Below are 17,398 nucleotides of genomic sequence, written 5' to 3' on the forward strand. Positions count from 1 at the left end.
TTTCATTTCTTTGTGTGCCTGAGAAGCAGGAAAAGCCTCTAATTCCTGGGGGAACCTCAGAAAGGCCTCTTGCTTTGTGATTCAGTTTATAAGATGGTAGTTTCAGACCCTAGTAGGGACTATATATTTGAGTATGCTTAAGAATCACCTAGGACCATACTGAGTCTACAAATTATTGTGGAATCTGTTGCCAGAGAGTGAGCCCTTAAAATCAGCCTGTTTAAGAAAATCCCTTCCAACACAGTTGTGAAGGCCACAATTTGAGAAATTCAGAGTTGGGTGAGGTAGTGGGTAACAACTCTGCCTGTGCAATTCTGGGAACAGTCCTCAGAATCCTTCCCTGGATGGCCACATGGTGGCAATGTGCACCCACTTTTGAGTTGAAAGGCATAGTTCTCAGTCAGTTTTCTGGGCTCCTTGAGTATAGTGTCTTCACCCATTCAGACTCCACTCTATGGTCTACCTTATCCAGGACCCACCATTTCTGTGAGGTCTCCCACCGTGGGAAGCAGACATATTACATGGCAGTATGTGGGATAACTAAGACCAGAACTAGGGTGAGGCAAGAGGGATGCCTAAAGTTCACTCATTCCCAAAGACCCTCCTCTTGCCTTAATTTTTTGCCCTAGGCACCAAACTGGCCTCACCCTTGTGCTGGTCCTGCTCTGAAGTTAAAGCCTACACTATTCCTCCACTTCTTAGGATTTCTGGTATATTAAAAATAAAAGAAACATGATTATAAAAATTATTTTTAAGGCCAGGCATGATGGCTCACATCTGTAATCGTAGCACTCTGGGATTCGCTCGTATGCCTAGAGGCAGGTGATTGCCCAGGTTCATGACCAGCCTGAGCAAGAGCAAGACCCCATCTCTAAAAATAGCAGATATTGTGGCAGGCACCTGTAGTCCCAGCTACTTGGGAGGGTGAGACCAGAAAATCACTTGAGCCCAATAACTTGAGTTGGAAGTTGGTGTGAGCTATGATGCCACAGCACTCTACCAAGGACAGCACAGTAAGACTGTCTCAAAAGAAAAAAAAAAAAACTATCGGCTCGGCACCCATAGCACAGTGGTTATGGCATCAGCCACGTACACCAAGGCCAACCGCAACAAAAAAATAGCCAGGCATTGTGGCAGGTGCCTGTAGTCCCTGCTACTTGGGAGGCTGAGTCAAGAGAATTGCTTAAGCCCAAGAGTTTGAGATTGCTGTGAGCTGTGACGCCACAGCATTCTACTGAGGGTGGCATAGTGAGACTCTGTCTCAAAAAAAAAAAAAAATACTATCAAAAGTCAAGATTTGTGGCTCTGAATATATTGCCCAGGTAAGTTGGCCATTGCAACCCCCAAACACCACCATGTCAGACATGACAGGCCCATGCTGGGGTCTCTCCATTGATGCTAGGTTGCAAAGTCATGCCTCCTTGGAAGATTTCTCCCACCCTATAACCTGCCTCTAGGCTCAGGGCCCTCTGTCAGGGTTGCCTCAGCTATCCATTATCCCTCAGTCCCTTCCACAAAGAACTAGGCTCTCAGGTCCTGCTCCGTTCTCTGTTGCTAAGTCCAGTGGTCATTTCATAATATTCCTCTTCTATTTGACACAGGTAATCCCTCTTAAAACACTTTTTGGCTTCCATGATACTACTCTCTTCCTTTATTGCCTTATTTCTTTATTTATGACAAGAATCTCATTCTGATACCCCGGGTAGAGTGCCATGGCATCATACCTCATGGCAACTTCAAACTCCTGGGTTCAAGCAATCCTGCCTTAGCCTCCCCAGTAGCTGAGATTATAGGCACTGCCACAATGCCCAGCTAGTTTTTCTATTTTTAGTAGAGATGGGATCTCACTCTTGCTCAGGCTGTTTTTGAACTCCTGAGCTCAGGCAATCCACCTGCCTTGACCTCCCAGAGTATTAGGATTACAGGCTTGAGCCACCGCTCCCAGCCCTTCCTTATCTTTGCTGGATTCCTCTCATCTCCTCACTCTCTGACTTCGAGGACTTAGTCATCAAACCTCTTCTCAATTTACATCCCTTCCCAGGTGAACACAACTATTTCATGACTTTATTTAGTTTTTTTTAAATTGAGATAGAGTGCTGTAGCATCATAGCTCACAGCAAGCTCAAACTCCTGGGCTCAAGCAATTCTCTTGCCTCAGCCTCCCTAGTAGCTGGGACTACAGGCACCCACCACAAAGCCCAGCTTTCTTTTTTTTGTTTGTTTGTTTGTTTAACAGGCTCAGGCTAAGGTTTGAACCCACTAGCCCCAGAGCATGTGGCCGGCACCCTAACCATTGAGCTATGGTTGCCTCCTATTTATTTACTTTTTGAGACAGAGTCTCACTTTGTTGCCCTTGGTAGAGCGCTGTGGCATCATAGCTCACAGCAATCTCAAACTCTTGGGGCAAGAGATTTTCTTGCCTCAGCCTCCGATTAGCTGGTACTATAGGCACCTGTCACAATGCCTAGCTGTTTTTAGAAATGAGGTCCCACTGTGACTCAGGTTGGTCTCGAACTCATGAGCTCAGGCATCCACCCACCTCGGCCTCCCAGAGTGCTAGGATTACAGGTGTGAGCCACTGCACATGGCCTATATTTCATGACTTTAAATATCATTTGTACATCTTGAGTCCTAAATTTTTCTGTCAGCCTAAGAGTCTTAGAGCACCAGATTACTTACTTACTGCCTCTTACTGCCTCCACCTCTACTCAGCACCTTCACCTAGTTGTGTTACATGTATTACAAACTTAAGATGCCCAAAGCATCTTCCAATTCCTCTTCCAATCCTTCACTATCACCACCCCAAAGTCTTTACTCTCTTAATTAAGGATAACGTCAGTCACTTAGCTGCACGGGCCAAAGACCTTAGAGTCATGTTGGATACCTAATTCTCCCATCCCACATCCTACTCATCAACAAATTCTGTTTGATCCTTAAAACATAGCCAGATTTTATTTATTTATTTATTTATTTATTTATTTATTTATTTTTGAGACATAGTATCACTATGTTGCCCTTGGTAGAATGCTGTGGAGTCATAGCTCACAGCAACCTCAAACTCTTGGACTTAAGCGATTCTCTTGCCTCAGCCTCCCAAGTAGCTGGGACTACAGGCGCCCACTATAACGCCCGGCTATTTTTTTGTTGTAGTTGTCGTTGTTTAGCAGGCCCAGGCTGGGTTTGAACCCGCCATCCCCAGTGTACGTGACCAGTGCCTTAACCACTGAGCTACCGGCACTGAGTCCATGGCCAGATTTTTTTTTTTTTTTTTTTGAGACAGAGCCTCAAGCTGTCACCCTGGGTAAAGTGCTGTGGCATCACAGCTCACAGCAACCTCCAACTCCTGGGCTCAAGCGATTCTCCTGCCTCCGCCGCCCAAATAGCTGGGACTACAGGCACCCACCACAGCCCCCAGCTATTTTTTGGTAGCAGCCGTCATTGTTGTTTGGTGGGCCCGGGCTAGATTCGAACCCTCCAGCTCAGCTGTATGGGGCTGGTGCCTTTAGCCACTTGAGCCACAGGCGCTGAGCCTCATGGCCAGATTTTAAACATTTTTTTGCCACCTCTCCTGCTACCACCCTGGTCCATGATACCATCATCTGTTGCATAGATTACTGCAAAGGCTACCTAACTGATCCACACAGCAGCTAGACTCAGACTTTCACTCTCTGTTGATAACATTTCCAATGGCTTTTCATCTCTTTCAGTCCTTGCAAAGGACTACTCGAAGGCCCGTGTTACCCCTGACCAAACATTTGATCACTTACCCACTCTCCACCCTGTTTTAATCTGGTGGCCTCCTTGCTTTTCTTGTGACACATCAAGCAAACTTACTACATCAGGATATTTGCATCTGCTATTATCCCAACTGCAGTACTCTTCCCTAGTTATCCACATGGCTCTTTTTCTTCCCTCTCAACTCCTGGTCAGTGAATCCTCCCCTTGGCACTTAGTATCTCTTCTGTCGTGTTTTTGTTGTTGTTGTTGTTGTTTGTTTGTTTTGGTTTGGTTTGGTTTGTTTATTTTTGGCCGGGGCCGGGTTTGAACCCGCCACCCCAGTATGTGGGGCCAGTGCCCTACTCCTTGAGCCACAGGCGCTGGCCCTTCTGCCATGGTTTTAAAACATCTCCCCACAACTTTTGATGCTCCTTCCTTCAAGAGGTGAAGCCTGGGCTGGGCAAGGTGGCTCACACCTTCAATCCTAGCACTCTGGGAGACCAAGGCAGGTGGAATGCTGGAGCTCAGGAGTTTGAAACCAGCCTGAGCAAGGGTGAGACCCCATTTCTACTAAAAATAGAAAAAACTAGCCAGGCATTGTGCAGGTGCCTGTAGTCCCACCTACTGTCGAGGCTGAGGCAGGAGGATCTCTTGAGCCCAAGAGTTTGAGGTTGCTGTGACCTACGATGACACCACAGCACTCTATCCAGGGTAACAGAGTGAGATTGTCTCAAAAAAAAAAAAAAGAAAGGTGAATCTTGATTTTCTTCCCTTTGAATGTGGGACTAGACTTAATTATATAAAAGAGTAGAACCTACATAGTTGACCATCTCCCTACATTGACCACCTCAAGTTGACCTAATTTTCATAGAGCAGACATGGATCACATATATATATCAGTCCAGTAGGTGGTCCTTATATTGACCACCTCCATATGTTGACCAGTTTATTATAGTTGGTTGGGTGGTCAACTTACAGAGCTTCTACTGTTGTAAAATAATATATGGCAGAAGGAACAGTGTGTGACATCCAGGAGTAGGCCATAAAGAGCATTGCTACCTCTTGGATCACTGAGAGAAACCAATTGCCATGTTGGGAGGACAAGAATCCTATGGAGAGGCCCACATGGGAGGAAACATCGGCCAATAGCCATGTAAATAAGCCATCCTGGAAGCTTATCCTCCACTCCCAGTCAAGCCTTCAGATGACTGCATCCCTAGTCAATTTTTTTTTTTTTTGAGACAGAGTCTCACTATTTCACCCTCAGTAGAGTGCTGTGGCATCACAGCTCACAGCAACCTCAAACTCTTGGGCTTAGGCAATTCTCTTGCCTCAGCCTCCCAAGTAGCTGGGACTACAGGCACCCACCACAATGCCTGGCTATTTTTTGTTGTAGTTGTTTAGCTGGCCTGGGCCGGGTTCGAACCCGCTACCTTCAGTGTATGTGGCTGGCACCATAACCACTGTGCTACAGGCGCCGAGCCAGGTAATCAAATTTTTACTACAACCTCATAAAAGACAGTAAGTCAGAACCATTCAGCTAAGCCACTCAAATTCCTGACCCATAGATTGTGAGAAAATAAATGTTTTAAGCTGCTAAATTCTGGGGTTATTTTTTACACAGATAACTAATACACCCTCCCCTTTATTTCCCCCAACCCAGCTACATTTTTCTCATGGTACTTATCACCATCTGACATACTATATAGTTCCCCCACTAGAATTATACCATTATAATAGGGACTTTTTTTTTTTGAGACAGTCACCTTTTTTTTGACACCTTGTCACCCTCAGTAGAGTGCTGTGGTGTCATAGCTCACAGCAACCTCAAAGTCTTGGGCTCAAGTGATTCTCTTGTCTCAGCCTCTCAAGTAGTTGGGACTATGGGCACCTGCTACAACCCTTAGCTATTTTTAGAGATGGGGTCTTGCTCAGTTTAAACTCCTGAGCTCAAGCAATCCACCTGTCTTGGCCTCTCAGAGTACTAGGATTACGGGCATGAGCCACTGTGCCTGGCCAGGACTGTTTTTTATTTACTCCTATATCCAACAATGCCTGACATAAAGTAAGTACTCAATAAATATGTGTTGGGTGAGTGAAGCTTTGGCCTCTGGAGGTCTAGGTCTGTCATTGTCTCTGTGAGGTGTAGGACCAGACTACGTGTGGGTCTGAGGTAACCTTTCCTTTTCACAGATGGAGAGAGAGAAACCAAGTCCCAGTTAGCTTATTCCTTCTCCTCAGCCCTTCCCAATTGCTGCTCTCCCAGCCCAGATCCCAAAGGTGGGTTTACTTGTTTGATTTGGTGGGGGGTTGGGGGTGTAACTACCCAACACTTTGCCCCTCTCCTTTTTCTTTCTTCTTTTTTTTTTTTTTGGTAGAGACAGAGTCTCACTTTATGGCCCTCGGTAGAGTGCCATGGCCTCACACAGCTCACAGCAACCTCCAACTCCTGGGACTTAAGCGATTCTCTTGCCTCAGCCTCCCGAGTAGCTGGGACTACAGGCGCCCGCCACAACGCCCGGCTATTTTTCGGTTGCAGTTTGGCCAGGGCCGGGTTTGAACCCGCTACCCTCGGTATATGGGGCCGGCGCCTTACCGACTCAGCCACAGGCACCGCCCCCCCTCTCCTTTTTCAACCCAAACACCACCAAGCAATCTCCAAACCATCAGAACTAGAACTTCTCTAAGCCAGCTCCCACCCAAAGAATTTTACCGCATCTCTCTCTCTCTCTCTGCAGGCACCTCCTCTGAGCAGCCAGGGGAAGGTGGGGAATAGGGGGAAGCAAGTGGAGCACAGGAGTTCTGCAGATGGCTAGCTCTGCCCTCTAGTCCCGAGGGCATGCCAGTCTGCCTTCTGAACACACATTGATTCTCCTTCTGTGGGCACAGCATAGCACAGAGTTGGTGAATAGGGAAGGAGGCTTGACTCTTGCCCCAAAGACTCACACTAAAGCCATGGGGAAGGGGATATAGGTACTGAAGGTGATCACTGGATCATTGAGGCTTTTAGGGGTTAGGGGTTCTAGAAGACACTGGGTATGAGTAGCTTAGCCTCAGTGTGTCCAGGGATGAGCCACAGAGAACAAGGTCTTAGTGCTGCAGAGGGGACTGTGCACCAGAGAAGGGCAGAGGCTGGAGAAAGGGCTACCAGGGTGTGGCACCCGCACCACCACCATGAGATCCTGATCAGAGGAGCTGGTGATCTGAGACTGAGAGGAGGGGACTGATTGAAGGAGGAGGGAGGAGACAAAGGTCACATCTGGATTCCTGCCCACTAGAGCAGTGATTTTCAACCATGTGCCATAGTGCACTGTTGTGCCGTGAAAGGATCTTAGGTGTGCTGCAAAATTTTAAGAATTAGTTAAATTATTAGTTAAATTATTTCAAAAGAAGTTCAAAACATAGTAAATATATTCTATTTTTTATTCCTTTTTTTTTCTTTTGAGACAGTCTCACTCTGTTGCCTTGGGTAGAGTGCCATGGCATCGTCATAGTTCTCAGCAACCTCAAACTCTTAGGCTCAAGCTATCCTCTTGCCTCAGCCTCCCAAATAGCTGGGACTACAGGTCTACACAATGCCCGCTAGTTTTTCTTTTCTCTCTCTCTCTCTCTTTTTTTTTTTTTTTAGAGACAGAGTCTCACTTTATTACCCTCGGTAGAGTGCTGTGGCGTCACAGCTCACAGCAACCTCCAACTCCTGGGCTTAGGCGATTCTCTTGCCTCAGCCTCCAGAGTAGCTGGGACTACAGGTGCCCCCCACAATGCCCATCTATTTTTTGTTGCAGTTTGGCCAGGGCCAGGTTTGAACCCACCATCCACGGTATATGGAGCCGGCGCCCTACCCAGAGAACCACAGGCACTGCCCGCCTGGTTAGTTTTTCTTTCTTACTTTTCTTTCTTTCTTTCTTTCTTTTTTTTTTTTTGAGACAGAGTCTCACTATGTCGTCCTGGGTAGAGTGCTGGGGCGTCATGGCTCACAGCAACCTCAAACTCTTGGGCTTAAGTGATTCTCTTGCCTCAGCCTCCCAAGTAGCTGGGGCTACAGGTGCCCGCCACAATGCCCAGCTATTTCTGTTGCAGTTGTCATTGTTATTTTAGCTGGCCCAGGGCCGGGTTCAAACCCACCAGCCTCAGTGTATGTGGCTGGTGCCGTAACCACTGTGCTACAGGTGCCGAGCCCTGGCTAGTTTTAATGTTTTTAGTAGAGACAGGATCTCGCTCTTGCTTAGCCTGGTCTTCAACTCCTGAGCTCAAGCAATCTACCCACCTCAGCTTCCCAGAGTGCTAGGATTATAGGCCTGAGCCACCTTTCACTCTTTTTTTGATCAACATAATATAAGTGTGCTGCAGAAGTTTGACCATAGATTCAAGTATGCCATGAATTTTTAAAAAGGTTGAAAAATACTGTTCTAGAGGAATCCCAGCCCTGAGGCATGTGTGTCTTACTGAGTGTAATAAGGTCAGAGGATGTTCCTGGTGCCATAGGGTTTGACACAGTTCATACCCATGCCACAGGTCACCATTCCAGACACCTGCTGTTCACTAACACACTTGGCATTCCCTCAGGGTAGCCCTCATGCATTTGGTAAGTAGATCCCCTTGGGCACAGGAAGAAAATGGGGAAAATATGAGGATGCCCAAGCGAAATGGGGTACACATTGCTTAGAGCAGAAATCTCCAGAGGCCTGCCACTCAGGATCCTCAAATAAGGAACAGCATCTCGGGATAGTTGGAAGTTTGGTAGGCCCAAAGCAGTTGGCTGAGGGCATGTGGAGATACAGACACACATGGGCAAAGAATGTGTGAAGGGCAAAATGCTGATGACAGTTGAAACAAACCTGTATGAGTACCAGAGGTTCATTATACTGCTCACTCTTCTATGTTTGAAAATTTCCAGTATCAAAAGAGATAAAAACTGTGTGTGGCTGTGTATCTCATGTGGTATGTGTATCCTGCTGCAGTTAGCTCAGAGACCACTGAGTGTGTGATGCACAGGTGTGGGTCCACTGCCATGTGCACACAGGTAAGCAAACTGCAGCATGTGTGCAGGGCAAGGGGAGAAGCTTCTGTTCTTGCCCTATACACTCAACCTCAGTATCCCATGGAGTGGTTCCAGTCATGATCACTGCCTACCCAAGCCACTGGCACTGTAGTGATCACGTAACCAGTGTGAGACTGGGTGGCTGTGTGCCTGATGTTATGACAAAGTGTGTTGGTGTGTGAACGCTGCTGTTCGTGTGTGAATGCCTGGTACTGAGTGTGGGTGTGAGGGACATGACTTGTGAGCCTAGGAAGGGCTTTGGTTCTCAGTCCAGTGGCGTTGGACGCTTCACTCTCCTTCACACCATTCACGGAAGCCCTCCAGCGCCTCCTCCCCCCAATCTGCCAGTAAGGAAGGTGGGAGACACCTGTTGGGGGATTGAGAGCAGGTAGAGCACATAGGGCCCTCTCCCCCTGCACCTCCGCCCTCCCTGCCCCGCTCGGGTCCCGCCCCCACGGCAGCCGCCAGTAGAGCTGAGAGTGAGCGCATAGTGGCCAGAGGAGGGCCAGGCTGCTGGAGCTCAGGGCGGGGAGCCCCGCGCAGGGAATCAAACCTAGGCAGGGGCCTCCTGCGAGGCGGGTGGAGCAGAGGCAGCGCCGTGGAGACGCCAGGGGCAGCAGGCCACGCCAGGCAGGTGAGTGCTGTCCCGGTCCTGGGGAGAGAGCCCATGGTGGAGATTCCACCACCTCTCACCCTTCTGGTCCCTTGCCGGTCCCACCTCTGCCCCCACCACCCTCTACTTCTGTGACTCCTTGGTTCTTGTCCTCTGCTTCTCTGTCCCCTCTCTCCTGTTTTTCCCTGTCCCCATCTCTTTCTGTCTCTTTCTATTTGCTCTCTTTCTAATCTCTCTTTTCTGTCTGGGTCTCCTGCTGTGTCAGTCTTCCCCTGTGCCTCCTAACCTCCATCTCACTGTCTCTTTCCACCTCTTTATCTCTGTCTCTGTCCTTCTTTGGGTTGCCTGTCATTTAGGTCTTTAATATTTATTTCTTGCTTCTCTCTCTTACCCTCTCTGTCCTGAATATTTCTATTAATTCTTCTTTCCCCATCTCTGTCCCTATCTTGGTTCCTCTCAGTCTCTGTTTCCTCCCACCTCTGTTTCTCTTGGTTGTTCTATCCCATCTCTATCTGCATTTCTCCCAATCATTGTTTCTCTTTCCTCTCCTCCCTTCCTCTCCTCATCTGTCCCCCATCTCTGCCTCTTGGCCCCTGTCACCCTCTTTGAGCTGCCCAGTCTCTCTCTGTCCTCCACCAGGGGCCATTTCTGATTCCATGAGTATCTCTCCCTGTCCTCCATCAAAGGCCATTTCTGATTCCCTGGGTCTGTCTCTGTCTCTCCTGCTCTTTCTTCCTCTCTGTCTCTGTCAGTCTCTGTGAAAGCGTTCTCCCTTTTCTTATAACTCTCAGCACTCCTTAAATCCACGCCCACTTCCCCTGTGTTGGGAGTTGTGGGAGCAGCAAAGCCCATCACTCATAATTCCCTTCCCCACAGGCAGCCCTTTCCTCAGGGCCCCGCCTGGTACCAGGGCCCCCACCCGCTGGGGGACTGCGCCTGGAAGCTGTAATGGAGGCCCTGCAGAAGCAGCAGGCTGCTCGGCTGGCCCAAGGGGTGGGGCCACTGGCCCCTCCACGACCTCTGCTGCCACCACAGCCTCCCATATGTGGCCTCAGAACCCTACAGGCCCCAGAGGGGGCCTTGGGGAATGTTGGAGTTGAGGAAGAGGAGGATGCTGAAGAAGATGAAGAGGGGGAGGAAGCCGGGCCAGAGGAAGAAGAGGCAGCTAAGGAGAGCCATCACCCTAGCTCACCTTCTAGCCAGGCACCTGGACCCCATCCCCATGAATGGACCTATGAAGAGCAGTTCAAGCAGGTAGGATCCCCTCAATGTCAGGCCCTCCCTCTTTTTTCCCCCCAGGTAAAAGCAGAGCCAGGTGCTTAGTAGCTTACCCACTCCCACTATCCTAGTAAGATGGAGACACATAGACACAGAGACCTAGAGAGAGATGGTGGGAAGACTGAAAATAGCGACAGGGAGGGAGAGACAGACACCTAGGTACACGAAAAGTATTGCAAAGGGACACACTAAGAAGTGCAGGAGATGCCCAGAAACATGGAGAATGACAGACTGGAAGCCATTGGTGGGGCTGGAAGAAAAGGTGGGAGGTGTGTAGGGGCCTTTGAAGGAGGGGGATCTGGGGACTGAGGAGTCCAGTGCCAATAGCACCCCACCTACCCTATTGCACATCAAGTCACAAGGTCATATTCTAGTGGCCAGTGGGTGTGCCCTGGGCTGTCTACTTTTGTCTTTGGAAGGAGAATTGAGGTTGCCACTCCCTAGACTGGCTGGTATACCCCCTCTTTCCTGTCACACTGCAACCCCACTCCCCAATCTTCTCCCTGGCCTGAGTTACATAGATGACAGTTCCTAGCTTGTGACACTACAGCTGCAGTATGACTAAAAGGCTCCTCTGAAATGGGAATGACAAGACCTTACTCCCAGGGTCTCAATCTGAGGTTCTTTCTTCCTGGGGATCCCTTCTGGGTGTTATTCTAAGGACATTATTCAAGGCTGTCACCTGGAAGTATTATGTCGGGCTGTGACTCCAGGTGTGCTGTCCTGGTGGTGTTAATTTGTAGGGGGTTGGTCATAGGTATTTTCCAGAAGTATTAATCTGTGACTAGTACCTAATAGCATTATTGTAAAACTGGGAGTATTACTCAGGGCTCTGTTATTCTGGAAATGTGGCTCTAGAGTCTGTTTCTCCTGGGTATATGGGTATAATTCTGAGGGTTATTACTTGGAGAGTGTATTATTTGTGGGTATCCATCTGAAACTTAGGGCTCATTTTTTTGTGAGAGTGTTGCTCTAACGGTGCATCTCTGGAGTTTGCTATTCATTGTTTTGAGGGGATTTTGTTCTTTTTTTACTATGAGGGTTCATATTGGGGAATGGAGTGTTACCTATGACCATTACTGAGGGACTGCTACTCAGGGTCAATGACTCCAGGGATTGCTCTTGGGTGGTATTTGGGAGCGGATATAGGAGGTGGGTCTCCAGGTGACTGCTAGGATGACTCATGGGCCCTTCAAGTCCTGATATGGCATAGGGCCAGTGTCTCTCTGGCTATTCCTATGATAGGCAGAATAACTGCCTGTGGGAGATCAGACCAGAAGATGGGCTGTGGAGTCCCAGATGTCAATCCAGGAGTTTATCCACCCTACCTGAAGGATGGGTTAGAAGCATCTCTGCCCCTCACCAAGCCCTGGAACACAGGGATGTGAGCAGAATGAAACCCTTGCACTAATGAATGTGAGCTTCCAATATATGTTAGTCTCTTCTGTGTGGAACTACTCCAGTCTGGCTTCCATCCTAGGGCTCTGAATGTCCCCTCTGGGTGGGCAAAGACCCAATCCTAGAGACAGGCTGAGCCTCCCCAGATTCTTCTTACTTCCTCTCTGCCCCTACTCCTTGGCCTAGAGGGATAGTTTGAGCTGCCCAGGGCACCCCCAGCCAGTACCCATCTCTGTATATATTAGAAAAAGGCACCCCTAACTGCCCTCAAGCAGAGAGAGCCTAATGCTAATGTCAGGGAGTCCACATTCAGACCCTACCCACCCCTTCAGTTAGGGACTCTTGTTCAGGATACAATCTGAATTGGGGTCTGGGGAGAAAGGTAGTCAGTAGAACTGGAGAATAACTCTGATTCTTCCCCAGCTGTATGAGCTCGATGCAGACCCCATGAGGAAGGAATTTCTGGATGACCTGTTTAGCTTCATGCAAAAGAGGGGTGAGTGGGGGTGATGTGGGTAAAGGGTCCTAGAATTGCTGCCCCTTACCAGGTTTGAGGAAACTAGCTTGAGTTCTCTATGAAGAGGTCTGAGTTTGGCAGCACCTGTCCTCTGGGCCCTCAATAGCATTTTTAACCTCTGACCCTGCCCCCTCCTCCACCCCAGGATTAATTAGTGGCCAGCCCACTGGCAGGTTAATGAGTGTGGGATCAATTGGGAGGGTAGGAGGAGCAACTGTTGGGGGGCTGGCCTGGGGTGGGAGGGTCCCAGGACTAGAGGGCTGTGAATGTCTTGGTTCTCTATGGAGGGACTTCACCAGCCTTGGTTCTCCTCATTTTCCCCTTGCTTCGGGGGGGGGGGGGACACACCAAATGTGCTCTACAGCAGGAAAGACTAGGGGTTAGAGTGAAGGAAGAACTTCCCCAAAGCTGGGCTGGGGACTATGTGAGTTGGGCTGCAGAGGAATTCCTTTGCAGGAAACTCAGAGAGCTGGAAGAGAATGCAGGAAGGGTCCAGGAGGGCATCACAGCGGGTGACAGTCCATCACTTCAGCTTCTCCCCAGATTCATGAGACTGAACACTGACTCATTATCTCTCTCTACAAAGCTAATTAACTCACTCCTAGCGCAGCCTGATAAGCTGCTAATTAACTGGCTGCACTGTCCCCTCCCTTCCTTAGTGCCGCTGCTGGCCCAAGTCCCTTGGCACTCACCCCAGGCTTAGAGCTCCTTTCAGGTCCCTTCCTTCCCAGTGACCTTTGGTGGGCCCAAAGTTCTCTTGTTCCCCAGAAAGGCCCAGGCATTCTGGTAACAGTGTCCCCTCTTTGGCTGTTCCTCAAGGCTTTCCCTCCTGTGGGGGTCAGGGAGCGGTGTGAACCGATCCCAGCATTATCTGCTGTGCCGATTTCCCCCCACCAACTGTTTCCCTCAGTCCTTGCCTCTCTCCGCTCCAGCTGCTGGGGAAGGAGGTCCCGCGGGGACGATAATTTGCCCCCATTAATCAGGCCGCAGCTAATTGTTCGGGTTCAAAGGCGGCGGCCGAAAGGGACGGGATCGGTAAGGAATTAACTGGGGCCCATCGGTCAGCGCAGACAGGCCCCTTTGTCAGGACTGGCAAATGGGGGCTGTGCAGGCTGCGGAGTCGGCCGGTGAGGTGGGAGCTGATTCTTCTCTTGCCCGCCCTTCCTGAGCTCGGGTGTACCCGAGGGTTGCTCCCTGGGGCAGTCTGGCTCTTCAGCACTGTTTGGAAGTCCTTCCTAGAGTCTCCCCCAAGGGACACCAAAGCTAGAGGGCCAAACGCAGCCGCTTGCGAGATAAGAATGGTTTTTACTCGTTTAAATAGTTAGGAGAAAAAATTAAAAGACGATAGCTTTTCCAGACGCGTGAAATTCCCATTTCAGTCAGTAAATGAAGTTGTATTGGAAAACAGCCATGACTATTACAGTTCTATGACTGCTTTCAGGCAACAATGGCAGAACTGAGTAGTTGTGAGAGTGATGGTTTGGCCCGCAAAGACTAAAATATTAACCATCTGGCCCTTTCAGGAAATTTGCCTACTCTTGTCTTCTGTTCTTTCTGCTAAAATGGAGGCCCTGGGGGTCTGGGGACTCTGTCCATAATCCCCCTTCCCCATGTCTTTCCTTCCCTCTCCGTGGGTTCTTCCCTGTAACCAGGCCTGCCTCATAAAGGCGACCAAATCCTTCAATCCCTGGGGATGACCGCAAAGTCTTAGTCTTGGTGTCCTCTCTGCCCAATTTCCACTAGGGACGCCAGTGAACCGCGTGCCCATCATGGCGAAGCAGGTGCTGGACCTGTACGCGCTGTTTCGCCTGGTGACCGCTAAGGGTGGCCTGGTGGAGGTCATCAACCGCAAAGTGTGGCGGGAGGTCACGCGCGGCCTCAGCCTGCCCACCACCATCACCTCTGCAGCCTTCACTCTACGCACCCAGTGAGGCCAGGACCGCGAGCGGAAAGGAAAGCGCGCGGGGGTGGGGCCGGGGCGAGGTGTGGAAGGCCCTGGGAAGGGCATCCGGGCTTGGAACTTGACCAGCGTCTCACGCGCGCGCGCGCGCGCGCGCACACACACACACACACACACACACACACACACACACACACACACACACACACACACACACACACACACACACACACACACACACACACACACACACACACCACACACACACACACACACACACACACACTGTCTGTCCTCTCCTAGGTACATGAAGTACTTGTACCCTTACGAGTGCGAAACGCGGGCGCTCAGCTCCCCGGGGGAGCTCCAAGCCGCCATCGACAGCAATCGGCGCGAGGGCCGTCGCCAGGCTTACACCGCTGCTCCACTCTTCGGCTTGGCTGGGCCCCCACCTCGGGGCACTCAAGGACCAATTTTGGGTCCTGGCCCCGTCCCTCCTGCGCCCGCGTCCGGTCCCGGCCCCGCCCCAGGCTCCTCCTCCGGCCTACCTGCACACGCTTGCGCCCAGCTCAGCCCCAACCCTATCAAAAAAGGTGAGAAGTGGTAAGGACAGAAGTTTGGAACTCTTGAGGTCAAGTCGGGCGCTGAGATACAGGAAACATTAAAATATGGGGATTCTGAAGTCTGGAAGGCATTGAAGTGTGGGAGTAGTAGGAGGTCTGACAAGGCTTTGAGGTTTGGGAGTTCCTAAAGTTTAGAATCCTGAGGTTTGGGGTCAATACAGCTTTGAGAGGCCCGTCACTTGGGGAAGCACTTTCGAGACCAGCCTGAGCAAAAGCGAGACCCTGTCTCTACAAAATATGGAAAATTAGCCGGGCGTGGGACGGCCCACCTGTAGTCACAACTATTTGGGAGGGTGAGGTAAGGTTGATCGCTTGAGCCCTGGAGTTTAAGGCTGCCGTGAGCTATGATGTCGCTAGTGCACTCTAGCCTGGGTGACAGAATGAGACCCTGTTCTAAAACAAAACAAAGAAAAGCCTTGAGAGCTTTGTTACTGCAGTATGGGACTGAAGCTCAGGAAAAGGTTCTTCAATCACAACGGCTCCCCATTCCACACCTGTCAACCCAGGGATCCTATGTGCATGTGGTTTGTGTCTCCTGTGACCTGGATTATTTAACAACCAAGAAACAACCACAAAAATCCTCCAAATTATCTTGGACCAATCTACACGTACACATTGGTTCTTGGGGCTCTGTAGCTTCATCACCTCCAGGCTGAGGCTCTAGATAGGAAGAGGATTGAATGAAGAAGAGATTGGTGTGTTAGCTTGGGTGAACTCTCTGGTCCCAAGGCTGGGGGATAACGATGTGCAGAGATGTCTTGGTTGGGCCAGGAGAGCTGAATGACCTGTTCTTCTAGAGGAGAGTGGAATTCCAACCCCTCACCTGGCACTGCCTGTGGGCCTGACCTTGGGACCTACAAGGGAGAAGTTGGCACCAGAGGAACCCCCAGAGAAGAGGGCTGTGCTGATGGGGCCTATGGACCCACCTCGACCTGGCATGCCCCCAAGTTTTCTGCCCCGTGGCAAGGTTCCCCTGAGGGGTGAGGAGGGCTTCAGGCTTGTACACTGAGGGAGGATAGACCCATCAAACTACTAAGTGTTGGGGTGGGGCAGACTTGTCCCTTTATAGACAACTGTAGGGGCTATAGTGCAATGGGGGCTGTCTACAGGGATGGAGGGGGTCACTTCTAAGTCTGAAGTCTAATCTGAAGTCTAAAACATGACTCCTCTACCCCCTCCTGGACAGAAGAGCAACTGGATGGGCCTCTCAATCTGGCAGGCAGTGGCATCAGCAGTATCAACATGGCCCTAGAGATCAACGGGGTGGTCTACACTGGTATGGGTACTGTAGGCTGCCTACACTGGCATGGGGTCAGGGATATTTAGATTGGCATGGGGATTTTAGACTTTCTCTACTAGCATGAGGTTCAGGGTTATCTAAATTTGCATGGGTAACATGGGGTTCAAGGGATTGCTACACTGGCATGGATTATAGGGGCTGTCTGTATGGCATGCAGTCCAAGGCATGACCTCCCTGGCATGGGTACCATGGGATGTCTACCTTGTCATGTGTTTATGTATTAATGTAAATATTTTTGTTTACTTATTTGAGGGTATCTACATTAGCATAGGAGTCTCTCACTGATTCAAGGGGCTTGTCCTCATTGGTTTGTGGCAGATGGATGTGTGTGGTGTTCTAGCAATCAAGACACTTACTTTTGTTACCCTATTCTGTTGCCATCCCTTACCCCCTTCTGTTTACCCTCTATCATCTCCTCATCCCTTTGCCAGGTGTCCTCTTTGCCCGCCGACAGCCTATGCCAGCTTCTCAGGGCCCAACCAACCCTGCACCCCAATCCTCTACAGGGCCCCCTTCCAGCACCTTGTCCTAAAACCTCCTACTCAAGAACTAAGACTCCCAGTCTCATTGCTGAGGTGGGGAGAAGACCAGTCTGGGACCCAGCCTTGGGAGGTCACCTTCACTCCCCATGTCATCTGGACTTGAAGCCAAATATTCTTTTAATGTTACATCTACCTCATTGTAAAGGGAGGGTACCTCCTCCCTGACAAATTCCAGCAGCATCTACCAAAGAGTTCTTTCCCCAGTAGCCCCAATCATCTCCTCAGGTGCCTCCTGTGTCAATGTTATCTCTAGGACCCCACCCTTTTGTCAGCTCTGCTTCTCTTCAGGAGCCAGATGAAAGGCTGGGTTGGGGTCTCTTTGAAGGAGACATCTCTCAGGTCATATCTAGACAATAAAGTTGTGATTCCTCCAAATCCAATGCCTCCTCTTCGTGTTTGGGTCTGGGAGGTGGGGAAGAATGATATAAAGCACACTGGCTGCACTAGGCCAGGGGAAGGAGGTATAGTG

At 50.0% G+C, this 17,398-nt stretch overlaps 1 protein-coding gene across 2 annotated transcripts; it reads left to right on the top strand.

Moving 5' to 3' along the window:
- Window positions 1-10,269: 10,269 nt before the first annotated feature.
- Window positions 10,270-17,287, top strand: ARID3C (AT-rich interaction domain 3C). 2 transcript variants are annotated; one of them, XM_053569954.1, is made up of 7 exons: window positions 10,270-10,625; window positions 12,471-12,543; window positions 14,308-14,491; window positions 14,768-15,057; window positions 15,885-16,067; window positions 16,274-16,363; window positions 16,819-17,287. In XM_053569954.1, exons 1-7 carry the CDS (start codon window positions 10,320-10,322, stop codon window positions 16,917-16,919), a joined length of 1,227 nt encoding a protein of 408 aa, XP_053425929.1. In that variant the 5' UTR covers window positions 10,270-10,319; the 3' UTR covers window positions 16,920-17,287. The 2 variants fall into 2 exon arrangements, with proteins under 2 accessions (XP_053425929.1, XP_053425938.1); XM_053569963.1 differs by lacking the exon at window positions 15,885-16,067.
- Window positions 17,288-17,398: the final 111 nt, after the last annotated feature.

The sequence above is a fragment of the Nycticebus coucang genome, chromosome 2 (assembly GCF_027406575.1).
Source record: "Nycticebus coucang isolate mNycCou1 chromosome 2, mNycCou1.pri, whole genome shotgun sequence".
Classification (NCBI taxonomy): domain Eukaryota; kingdom Metazoa; phylum Chordata; class Mammalia; order Primates; family Lorisidae; genus Nycticebus; species Nycticebus coucang.

Coding starts and splice junctions, on each gene's coding strand:
- ARID3C (XM_053569954.1), top strand. CDS start 10,320: ATGGAGGCCCTGCAGAAGCAGCAGGCTGCTCGGCTGGCCCAAGGGGTG. Junction 10,626..12,470: donor ATGAAGAGCAGTTCAAGCAG/GTAGGATCCCCT, acceptor ATTCTTCCCCAG/CTGTATGAGCTCGATGCAGA. Junction 16,364..16,818: donor CAACGGGGTGGTCTACACTG/GTATGGGTACTG, acceptor TCCCTTTGCCAG/GTGTCCTCTTTGCCCGCCGA.